General features: G+C 38.9%; 1 protein-coding gene across 2 annotated transcripts in view; it reads right to left on the reverse strand.

Annotated features, from left to right (window-relative positions):
- tmem241.L (transmembrane protein 241 L homeolog) overlaps positions 1 to 12,606 on the reverse strand; it is a 51,260-nt gene that overhangs the window by 3,563 nt on the left and 35,091 nt on the right. For both annotated transcript variants that reach the window (XM_018266125.2, NM_001097753.1), the window contains 1 exon segment: positions 904 to 968. In XM_018266125.2, the coding sequence (XP_018121614.1) occupies positions 904 to 968 (65 nt within the window).

Below are 12,606 nucleotides of genomic sequence, written 5' to 3' on the forward strand. Positions count from 1 at the left end.
CTAATTATTCAATTCTGATGCCAATTGCACTGGTTTTTGAGCTGCCATGTAGTAATGATCTGTATTAATTACTAAACAGCCTTATATTGTGACATTTCTATTCTATGTGTACTGTATATTGTGAGTGGGTACCTAAGCTCAGTAAGTGACAGCAGCACAGAGCATGTCCAGTGAATCAGCAGAAAAGAAGATGGGGAGCTACTGGGGCATCTTTGGAGACACAGATCTTTACTTCTTTGGTTAAGTTTTATTATTTGCCTGACCTGGTTTTTGTGCGATTAGAATAGCAAATGAGAAAACCAATAACCAACAAGCATGCTATAAAGTTGATCAAGCAGAAGTAATTGGTTTTACATCAACCAGTATGCACTTGTTCTGCTCCCTTCTACTGGCACCTGCCATCAATTGAACAATATTTATCCAAATGTGGGAATACATGTCTGCAAGGCAGGAAAACTTTTCCATTTACATTCTCTACTTTTATTCAGTGCTAAATCCTAATTCTAGTATGATTTTTGTTGTGATGCAAGACTGCCATATGAACCTTCTGTAAAAATTAGCTGGAAATTATTATCATTAAATAATTTTTGAATCAAAGTGCCAGCACCGCTACCAAAAGGACCTTTGTATGAAATAAGTTCCCAAACCTTGGAACTAGCCAGCCTCAGTGCAGCAAATAGGTCCGGTTATGGTGAATTTTATTTTACTGGATATTTTAACCACATTTTCATATATCAATGTCTTGTAGTGGGCAAAAGGGGGACCACAAAGTAGTCAAGTAGTTGAATTCTCAAAGTCATTTTTATAGCAAAATTTACCAATTTTTCCTCCACAACTACAATAAAATCTCTTAAATCTTTTTAGTTTCCCAATGACCAAGCAGAAACTAAAAGACAATCTTACCATAAAGTCAGGGGTACAGTCAGAGTAATCTGAAAATAAATCAGCGACAGACCAGCAGTAATAACCTGAAAGAAAATAAGAGACAATTTAGACCAACAAAATAATGCCAATTTTTATCATCGGGTTTGAGAGAAGGCTGTTACATAACTTGCTTTCTTCAACACAAAGAAAAGAAAATACAACTTTTATACCCATAATTGCCATGTTAAGCAATGTGTCCCAGTAGAACATGCTTATAGAGTGCGGTTAACAGACTCATCACATAGAGAAGTAGAAGTTGAATGTCCGTTTTTCTACATAAAGGTGGTTATGGTCTGGCTTGCTTTGAGACAGAGGGTCCATTATTGCAGTAGCCACCTAATCTAAGCAAAAACACATCATCTAAACATCCCTTTTCCCTACCCTACAGTTAAGATATGCATTCAGATACATGAAATGAGACCTGGTAAGATTTGTGGGATGCTATACTCCTGATCAACTATTAAAGGGATTGTTCACCTCGAAAATAACTCTATATGATGTAGAGAGTGATAGACAATTTCCAGTTGGTTTTCATTTTTTACTATTTGTAGTTTTTGAGTTATTTAGCTTGTTATTCAACAGCTGTCCAGTTTGCAATTTCAGCAATCTGGTTGCTAGGGTCTAATTTCCCTAGCAAACATGCACTGATTTGAATACGAGGCTGAAATATGAATATGAATAGGAAAGGGCCTGAATAGAAAGTTGAGGAATAAAAAGTACCAATAACAAAACATTTGTAGCCTTAGAGAGCATTTGTTTTTAGATGGGATCAGTGACCCCCATTTGAAAGCTCAAAAGAGTCAGAATAAGAAGGCAAATAATTCAAAAACTGTAAGAGAAAAACTAAAGAGCAATTGAAAATTTGCTTAAAATTAACCATTCTATACTAATAGTTAACTTAATGGTGAACCACCCCTTTAAGTACAGTAAGCCACATTAAGGGGCAGATTTATCAAGGATCGAATTTCGAGGGTTAAAAAACCCTCTAACTCGACCCTTAAAGTAAAATCCTTTGAATATCGAATTCGAAGGATTTTAGCGCAACGCTTCGATCGAATAAAAATCGAACGATTTTAAGCGATTGATCAAAGGATTTTTATTCGACCAAAAAAAAAAAAAAACTTAGAAAAGTGCTGGTGAAGGTCCCCATAGGCTAACATTGCACCTCGGTAGGTTTAAAGTGCGAAGTCGAAGTATTTTTTAAAGAGACAGTACTTCGATTATTGAATAGTGGAACGATTTTTACTTCGAATCGTTCGAATCGTTCGAATCGTTCGATTCGATCGAATTTGACCAATTCGATGGTCGAAGTACCCAAAAAACACTTTTTTCTATTCGAATTATTCACTCGAGCTTAGTAAATCTGCCCCTAAGGGTTTTGTAACAATTGTACACTTTAAAAACAACCACAGAACTGCAATCATTTGCCCCTGTAAATAAACCATGTGCATCTGCAATAAAAAGCAAATCCACAACCAAAGGGTGCGGAGCTTGTGCAACAGGACTGCATTTCGGGGCTAATTTATATTGGAAAAAGATGTAATTTGTGTTAAAGCAAGTAATGCAAAGTCTTCATAAAGTGGGGTCTTTTCCTGTACAGAAATGATTTTCATGCTTGGACGTTTGTAAGAAAGCTCTGGCTTCAGTCACCATGGTACAGTAACAGAACTTTCATGGTCTGTAAATAAACCCATTTGTGAAACTACAATATCTTGGGTAGTTTTCTCCAGTCCTTGTGATTGGTTTGCTTTTTATTTGGCTAATTTATTCTTACTTTTTTTTTGGTGTTCCAATCACGTGGACTGGAAAAAAACTGCCCAAGATATTGTAATTTCACAAATGGGTTTATTTACAGTCTATGAAAGTTCTGTTACTATACAGACTTCACCACAATGGGAATGATAGTGAAACGATATGGTAAACAAAACACATAGAAATATCACTGTGGGGTAACTGCAGAAGAAAATCAATTAGGAAATCTTTCTAGACTATAGTGAAGACTTTACGGACGGATTTCATCTAAACACACCAGTCATAGTCATATAATGCTTATGAGAAAAATATTTTTTTTTCTTCTTCAAAGTAAGCCACAAGTGAATAGGTTATTAAATAAATGTAGGTATTCAGGGTATGACTGATGGGGAAGAGCTAGCAGACTGTAGAGTGTGCAAGGATGACAAATTTGCATGTGTCCTATGATCCTACAACAAGCTTGGAGCTGTAGCTAGACAGTCTGACACCCTGGCTCCAACACTCACATATAGTTCAAAAGCCGACTGGAATGTTACACTTCTAGTAATAAACTTTACTGTAAAAACTGTATTCCTCTGTAATTATATTTCCCATCCACTACTAAACACAGAGCCACAGTTAATTCAATTCATGAAAATTTATAGTAAACGGACCATAGGTTGGGTACGGAAAACCATTGATGATGAAGTACAAAAGGCACAGATACAATGGTGCATATTTACTAAAAGGTGAGGATGAGTAGTTTCACCGAAAAAGAAGATTCCCCTCAACATCGCAAAATTTACCTAAAGGGATTCGGTCATGATTTTTATTGTCATTTTTATTTCTAAATTACACTGTTTGCACTGCAAATAATTCACTCTACAATAAAAAAATTTTATTCCTGAACCAGCAAGTGTATTTTTTTATTAGTTGTAATATTGGTGTGTAGGCTGCCATCTCAGGTCATTTTGCCTGGTCATGTGCTTTCAGAAAGAGCCAGCACTTTAGGATGGAACTGCTTTCTTGCAGGCTGCTGTTTCTCCTACTCAATGTAACTGCATGTGTTGCAGTGGGACCTGGATTTTACTATTGAGTGCTGTTCTTAGATCTACCAGGCAGCTGTTATCTTCTGTTAGGGAGCTGCTATCTGGTTACCTTCCCATTGTTCTGTTGTTAGGCTGCTGGAGGGGGAGAAGGGAGGGGGGTGATATCACTCCAACTTGCAGAACAGTGAGTGACTGAAATTTATCAGAGCACAAGTCACATGACTGGGGGCAGCTGGTAAACTCACAATATGTCTAGCCCCATGTCAGATTTCAAAATTAAGTATATAAAAAAAAATCTGTTTGAATTTTGTTTTCCCCATGACAGTATCCCTTTAAAGGAGAATACACCAAGTTTTGGAGAATAAACTTCGCGATGGTGAAAATCCTCTTTGCACTGGCGTAAGTTCAACTCACTTCTCCAGGTGAAATTTCTCCAGTGAAAATTCTCAAATTCACTAAGAGCACAAGAATGTATTATCGCAAAGAGAAATTTCTCCAGGTTCAGGCTGGCAAAATATCATTATAAAGACAGAGCAGCTGCTTTTAAATCTAATTATCAACATTACTCTTTTAATGCTAACTTTCTCAATAGAGAAAAAATTCTCTAGAAAAAACGCTCTAGGGAATTTTGCCCACTATAATTCTATGGGAAAAATTTACTGGCGAATTTTCATAGAGAATTACGCCAGGAGAAATTTCATCTCACAATTATCCTGAAACTGCATACTTACGTTTTTTTAGTAAATATGAGATATTGTAAAAATACACCTGGTAAACTTCGGTGAAGAGAAAATTCACACTTTAGCAAATGTACCCCAATAGGTTTACTTCTTAGGCCGACTATGCAATGAATACCTCTCGTATAAAATAGGAGATGTGTTGCCAAGAAATGGTTTATACTGGCCATAGACATACAGATTATAGCCTAAGTCGACTAATGATCATCCATGCCAATCTTCCGACCTGCGACTAACCATTCAGATTAATATAAAGTAGTAAAGAGAACAAATCACACGATGCTCAGACCATTAATCGTCAGGCAGTGATAGTAAGTTATGACCAATAAATACGTACTGTACGTGACAATCTCCCAATGATATAATCAGATAGACAATACATGCAGCGATATTATCAGTGGCGGATATAAATCTTTTAGCCAGTCCTATTGACTTAAGGACCGATCAACATGGTACGAAAAATGTTGGGACAATCTGCATAAGGAAAATGGTACAATCGTTGTTTCGTACGATGGTATCTTTGCGTCTATGGCCAACTTTAGGGAGCTAGCACGCGAGCAGATTCGGGAGATTTAGTCGCCTGGCGACTAATTGCCTCTTGTGCGGGGCGTCAATCTCCCTGAACTGCCTTTGCCGTGCCCAGCCGCCTGCTATAATGACAAAATGCTAGCGCCAATGCACTCGCGGTGCTTCGATTTCTGAAGTCGCCCAAAGTTGCCTCACGAGGAAACTTGGGAAATCGAAGCGCCGCGTGTGCTTTAGCGCAGACGACTTTTCATTATATCGGACGGGAAGACAAGCGAAGGATGTTCCGGGAGATTGTCGCCAGAAGAGTCAATTAGTCGCCAGGTGACTAAATCTCCCTGAATCTGCTCGCGTGCTTGAGGCCTTATATGTAGGTTCTAGAATCTAGCTCAACAAATACAAAATTTATATATAAAGTTTGTATATTGATAAAATGTTTTCTTCCTTTTTGAAGTTACTGGTCCTTTTAGGTCAAGCCAAACAAACAAAGCACTGGGCAGCTAGATACAGTAGTATCGTGTATATATTTATGAACAAGACCACAATGATTTTTGTTCCCTTGATTCTACAAGTGTTTTACTAACTCAGTTTATAGTTATAGTCTCAATTGTATCTTAAATTTATGATTTTTCATGTGATAAACCTTTTTCCTCACTGAAGTGAATCTGGCCTTGTGCCTCTTACCATATGACAAAATCTTTGTATGTTCATTTTAATTATATTTATAGTTATGATTCTTCCATCTACAGTTTTAACAGTATTTTAAAAACGTACAGGGAGAGAGGCATTCAATGAAACAAACTGGAGTGTATATACTTCGCTAGAGTTCCTTCCCTCATTGAAAATGATCCCATTAAACTTTTTTTTGTAATATCTGTTCTTGTTCCAGGACCCCATAAACATAAAGGCATATATGTGATTACATTATTAACCTACGGTATTTGTTTTCTGCTACCCCCACCCCCTCGGCTTCTTGCAGAATATTTCCTGCAGATCAGTTTCCTACTTTGTGTCTGTTCTTTCCTTCGGTTGATGGTGTTGAACGTGGTTTATGTTTGCACAACACTTCCTGTAAATTAGTGCTGTCTCTATAGTAAACACTGTACATGGAATGCTAAATGTCTGTAATCTCAGGCACAGATTCAGATTTTTATGGGCACTCGGTACAGCAATAAAGTCAATTGTATAGATACTAATAAAGGTTTCTTCTGTTTCCCCTGGTTTACCTTCTCAAGGTTATATAACCATTGTTTTTTCTCTTTTCCTGGATATTTGGAGATAATAACATGTATACTTTAATTTTGTCATTCATTTTGAATTCCGAAAAGTTTTAATAAAAAACACTGAAAATAAAGGTTTATCCACCAGGTTTTCCCTCATTTTTCCCACCTATATACCTATATTATGCATAATACATTTCCCTGATTTTACATAATATTTTTCTGCTCCCCTGAAAAACGTAAAATGGGGGTTCTAGTGAGTGTGTGTGTATATATATATATATATATATATATATATATATATATATATATATATATATATATATATATATATATATATATATATATTTTATATATTAGTTTATACAGCAGTAATGTGTGTATGGTGCTTTACACAGTTGCAACATAGAGATTAAGTGACATATGTTAAGAGACATGGTTAGAAATAGATCATGCCCCATCGAGCTTACACATTTATCTGCTGAATTCAAATTTACAGGGTTTTTTTTGTATCACATACATTTTATCATAACCTTAAGCCTGTAAAAACATGAAAAAAACCTCGACCATAGAAAAATCTCTACACATCAATTAAGTCAAATCTTGAATGTTTTGAAAATTCCATTTGAAAAATAGCTTGCATTTTGCTAATACAACTCCCACTGGCTTCTATGTGAATTTGGCAGCTCAGCAGAATGCTGGGGGGCTGTCAGGAGTTTACAGACCCTAAACTCTAAATGAAATATTTTGGCCTAGGTACTAATTTACTAGTACTGAACCAAATGTTTGCATTGGTTATTTTAATTACACCTGTAGTCCAGAAGGATTAAATGGCCTGGGGCTGTTGCCTAAGGGCTCCCCACACCCCCACACCACAGCCACAAAGCCCCCCTCTGCCCGAACCACAACCCCCCTCTGCCCCTATGTACCTCGCCGTGGGCCAGGTAGGGAGGTCGGAGGCAGCAAAGAAGGCATTGTGCATGGAGTTCTGTGCTGGGGATGCTTAGGGGCTGATTTATAAAAAAAAAAAAAAAAAAAAAAAAAAAAAAGGTATTTTCTGAAACCTCAGAGTTTTTATTTTAATTAAATAAAATAAAACACATAAAGCTGCCAGAAAAAAACTCTGCAAGTAAAAGCAGGCAAAGTTGTACTGAACTCAATGGTAATATTCTCTAACCACGTTTAATATTTATTTTCCTAGTTTATTAAAACATTTGAGAGTTCAGCCTCATTGAAAATGCGTGGAACAGTGTCTTTCATGCTGGCATGCAACAGTTTTTCACAAAAAAAGTGTATATATTTTGTTTCGCTTTTTTTTTTTTTTTTAAAGGTAAGTTTTATTTCCTTTTGAACACAAACAAACATACATACATTACAAACAGTTGAGCAGACTGACACAAGTAAGATACACAATATAGGTACAAAACAGAAGTTGACTCTGTGCATACTATGGTAAGCATTGCTACTAGAAAGAGATGGAGAAATTTTATAACACAATGGCTAAGGTATTTATCAGGCAGGTCAGGGCTAGTGAAACCTCCATCGTAACTGCCAAGAAGGGTTGGCCAGATACAGCTCAATCAGGGGGATTCGGATCAATGTCAGCCCACGGGCCCCATATGTTGTCAAATTTCGTCAGGGCGCCCCTGGACTCGTAGGTAAGTTTATAAAGAGGTACTACACTGTTAACCAGGTGCACCCAAGCTTTAAGAGAGGGTGAGAGGTTGCCCATCCAGTGCATTGCTATAGTTTTCTTTGCATAAAAGAGGAGGATGCGGTAGGTAATTCTGGGATATTTGGCTGGGACCAGTTCCTCCAAGACCCCCAGCAGACAAACAATTGGAGAGATGACCCTCGGGAAGTCTAGGTTGTCCGCTAAGTAGTTTACCACTCTCGTCCAGAAGTCTAAAATATGTTGGCACTCCCATATTAGATGGAAGAAGTCCGCACCCGGTTGCTGACACCTAGGACAGTTGTCGAGAGGGACTCGGCCCATTTGCTTAAGGCGTATAGGGGTTATATATACATGGTGTATAATTTTATACTGTATCAGCTTATCTTTTAGAGAAATGAGACCAGTGTACACATTGTCTATCGCCTCCTCCCAGTCATCCTGAGTAAGACCTATAATTTTAGTAGTCCACCAGTCCTGGGTAGTCAGGAAGGGTTTAGGGCCAGATAGGAGAAGCCGGTGGTATAAACGGGACACCAATTTGGAGGGGCTAGGGTCACGGAGTATTTCATCTATGACCAGGGAGGACTGTTGGGGGGTAAGGGAATGAAATTGGGAGTGAAAGGCATGTCGTAGCTGAAGGTATTGGAATAGTAAAATTTGCGTAGGGTGGGTTCTGCGTTGAAGAGCATGGTATGTGGGGAACGTCTGTGGATCAAGGAGGTCTTTCAGGCACTTAATGCCATGGTTTGGCCAGAAGACGAACTCTGGTAGGGTTCTGAAGTGAGGTAGGTAGGAGTTTCCCCACAAAGGCAAGTGAGGGGACATTAGTGGAGGTTCACAACCCAAGACCTTGAGGGCTACCATCCAGGATTTGTGAGGGGTGGTTAACGTAGTTGGTAGAGAGCCGTAGTCCTTAAGGGAACGGTATGGGAAATTACGAAGACCCTCCCACGAGGCTACGAGGAGGGCCTGTAACTGCGAGTTGGGGTTATACGGGTCTGGGTTAAGGCACCAGTGGAGGTAATAGATTTGCGAGGCCAGGTAATATAGATGGAAGTTAGGGAGGGCCAGTCCACCCTCCTCACACGGGGCACATAGCTTGGTCAAAGCAATTCTGGGTGCTTTATTGTTCCAAAGGAAGGGGACCATGATCTGGTTAATGCGCTTGAAGTAAAGTTTAGGGAGATATATAGGTGCGTTGTGGAGCAGATAAAGGATTTTGGGAAGATAAATCATTTTAATAAGGTTGACGCGGCCCCATAACGATAAGGGAAGTTTGGTCCATCGGTTCAGTGAGGTAGTCATGTTGGCTAGGATTGGGTCTAGATTGAGAGAGACATATTTTGCAACATCAGCATGAATGGTCACACCTAGGTATTTGAACTGACTGGCCCACTCTAGAGGGGTCGCAGCTGGCAAAGATTGGGGTTGATTAGGGTGTATGGGGAATACGACCGATTTGTCCCAATTCACCCGTAGGCCAGAGAATGAGCCAAACCGATTGACCAGGTCCAAAAGGGCAGCAAGGGAGTCATTAGGGTCAGCCAAATATATAAGAAGGTCATCAGCAAATAGAGATACCTTTTCCTGCACAGTGCCATACGTTAAGCCTCGTATTCGGGGGGAGTGCCTGATCAATATTGCCAGGGGTTCGATCGCCAGGGCAAATAGAACCGGGGAGAGGGGGCAGCCCTGTCTCGTTCCCCTTGTCAATGAGAAGGGGGGCGATATAAGGCCGTTGACTCGAACTCGCGCCGTGGGACTCCTATAGAGGAGCTTAATCCAGGTCAAACACCGGGGGCCGAACCCAAAACGGGTCAGAACCTCCCACAAGAAGTCCCACTCCACCGAATCAAAAGCCTTGGCAGAGTCTAAAGAGGCTACAACTCTGGTGCCCATCTCTGCATGAGTGATTTGCAGGTTAGTAAAGAGTCTGCGAAGGTTAATATTGGTGGAGCGCCCAGGCATAAAGCCAGATTGATCTGGGTGGACAAGGTCTGGGACCACTTGTTGGAGGCGAGAGGAGAGTATTTTGGCTAAGATTTTAGCATCCGTGTTAAGCAGAGAGATAGGGCGGTAGGAAGAGCATCTAGTAGGGTCTTTTCCTGGTTTAGGGATAACTACTATGAGGGCTTCAGTAAATGAAGGGGGCAGTGAGTTATTGTCGAAAGCACTTTGAAGTGTGTCAAGGTATTTTGGGACAATTTGTTCCGAGAGGGTTGTTTCGCTTTTTTACTTAATATGCTAGCAATTGAGAAAAAAAAAAAAAAGTTTCACATGTTTTTTTCTGCACCTGCATTATTTTTCCCCGCCAACTTGTATTTTAATAAATCTGCCCCTTAATTTGTAAAACTGTTTCTGAAGAGGTAAAATAATTATAAACTGTCGTTTTTAATGGTTAATTAACTTAAAGAGTGGCCTCTGTTCTATACTGTATATTTATTACATGTCATTCATTACAAACGCATGGAAGGAGATTTATGATGTCCTGTTTAACACAATATAGAATGTTTTACCAAAAAAGCATAGCATTGGAAGAAATACATTTAGTTCCATTTTTTAAATATAATAATGAAGTTTGTGGCTACACAGGGAAGTGTGATCATGTGATTAACATCTCCTTTTACAAAACAGAAGTTATTATTGCTGATATTATAGCTATTGTTATAACACAGGGTTCAGACCACAGCGGCCTTAGATCTTGTCTGAAACCCACTGTTAGGTTAGTAGCCCACCTGATCCTGCGTGTGCCTCCTGCCATTCGCTTTGCTTGCATCTGTATGTGCATGTAGTGTGGATTTTAGCCCAAAACTGAGCATTTTAGATTAGATGGTGCCCCCTAGTCTTAAACTCAATGTAAGATTCTGAACACTTGCCTTGTTTCATGGCAGAGTGATTGAGCCAGGCATAGCAAACAACTGCACAATGGATATAAAGTATATCAAATCATGTTGAAAAAAATACGTATTATTATTATTAATAACAATAATAATAAGCATCAGCATTTGTTAGAGATCTTTACAATATATTCAACTAGAAGGGCAGCACCAACAGTATTTAATGTACATGCAATCAGTGCAACTGAGCAACTTGCATTTATTAATCCTTGATTTTCAAATGACCTGGCAACCTCAATTAAATGGAGATTGTAATATAAATTCCATTTATCTAGTTACACAAAAACTACCCATCACTAATTAAAATGAAGAAAAAAAAAAAGCATCCCTTTAAGCCACTTTTTACCCCATAGGGTAAACACAACCCCCAAAGCACAGAATCTACAATGCTAGCACAACAATACTTCCTTGTCATTGCCATATAGTCTACAGCATTTCAGGGGTTAAACACGCTGAAGTACTAATAATTGTAGTACAATAGTTGAATGATGGCCAAGGAGATCAGTGATTGCCAAATGCTAATAATAACAGGATAGCTTTTGCGTTCTTTACAGAACAGGTGGCAATTCATGGCAAATTACCCACACCACAAGCCTGTAACATGCTTCTTCTTGTCTAAAAGCTATTCAGATATACTTAGTCTACAGGACATTCAGCAGCCTGCAGACATCTGCAGCTCCCACATCAATGCCTAACATGCTCCATATAACATCAACAGAATATTCTGTAATGTAGGCTGGAAAAAAATGGTTCATCAAGCTCACAATTATTGGGCTCAATTACTAATACAGGTATGGGAGCGGTTATCCAGAATGCTCAGGACCTGGGGTTTTACCGATAAAGGATCTTTCTGTAATTTGGTTCTTCATACCTTAAGTCTACTAGAAAATCATGTAAATATTAAATAACCCCAATAAACTGGTTTTGCCTCCAGTAAGGATTAATTATATATCTTAGTAGAAGGAACTGTTTTATTATTATAGAAAATCATTTAAAAATGTGGATTATTTGGATAAAATTGACTCTATGGGAGAGACTTTCCATAATTCGGAGCTTTCTGGATAAAGGGTTCCCGGATAATGGATCCCATACCTACATAGCAAACAATCAGTATTTCGTTTTGATCAGCCTACTATCAGAAACATCAAACAACCTATTACAATCTCTTCTACCTCAGACATTGGTAATCCCACATAGCAAATTTCCATGCAAATACTGTGGGGCAAATTTACTAAAGAGCGAAGTGACTAACGCTGCCGAAAATTCGCCAGCGTGACGTCATTTTGGAACTTTGCCAATTTACGAATCGCTGGCGTAACTTCGCTAGCAAAGGAGATAGACTCTAGCGGTATTTCACTCCCTAACGACAGGCGAATTTGCGCTCTATCGAATGGACGTAACTAGGCGAATTCACTAAGATGTGGATTTTACTGAATGTTACCTCTTGCGCCAGACTTGCCTTCGCCACCTCAGACCAGACTAAATGCAATAGAGCGAGGCCGCATTATACTGCAGTGTTATTCCTGTTATCCCACAATGAGCAAACAAAACATATAGGGGCAAATTTACTAACCTCCGAAATTTGTTAGCCAATGCTTCACTCACAGCGCAGCACTTCGCCAGGCGTAGATTTGCCAGGACAACACTAATTCACTAAAATCCAAAGTTGTGTCCAGGGCGCTTTTATACAGGCAAAAGTATGGAGTTAAAAATAGGTTAATAGGGGTAATAACCAAAAAGTAGGCATGTGCTGTACGAAGAGGGTGCTCATATTTTCACTTTGAACATTGGATAACCTTAATTTAATTAGGCATATTTAGTTACAATTATAAATGTTCATGTGGCATG

Source organism: Xenopus laevis, chromosome 6L (genome assembly GCF_017654675.1).
Source record: "Xenopus laevis strain J_2021 chromosome 6L, Xenopus_laevis_v10.1, whole genome shotgun sequence".
Taxonomy (NCBI): Eukaryota; Metazoa; Chordata; class Amphibia; order Anura; family Pipidae; genus Xenopus; species Xenopus laevis.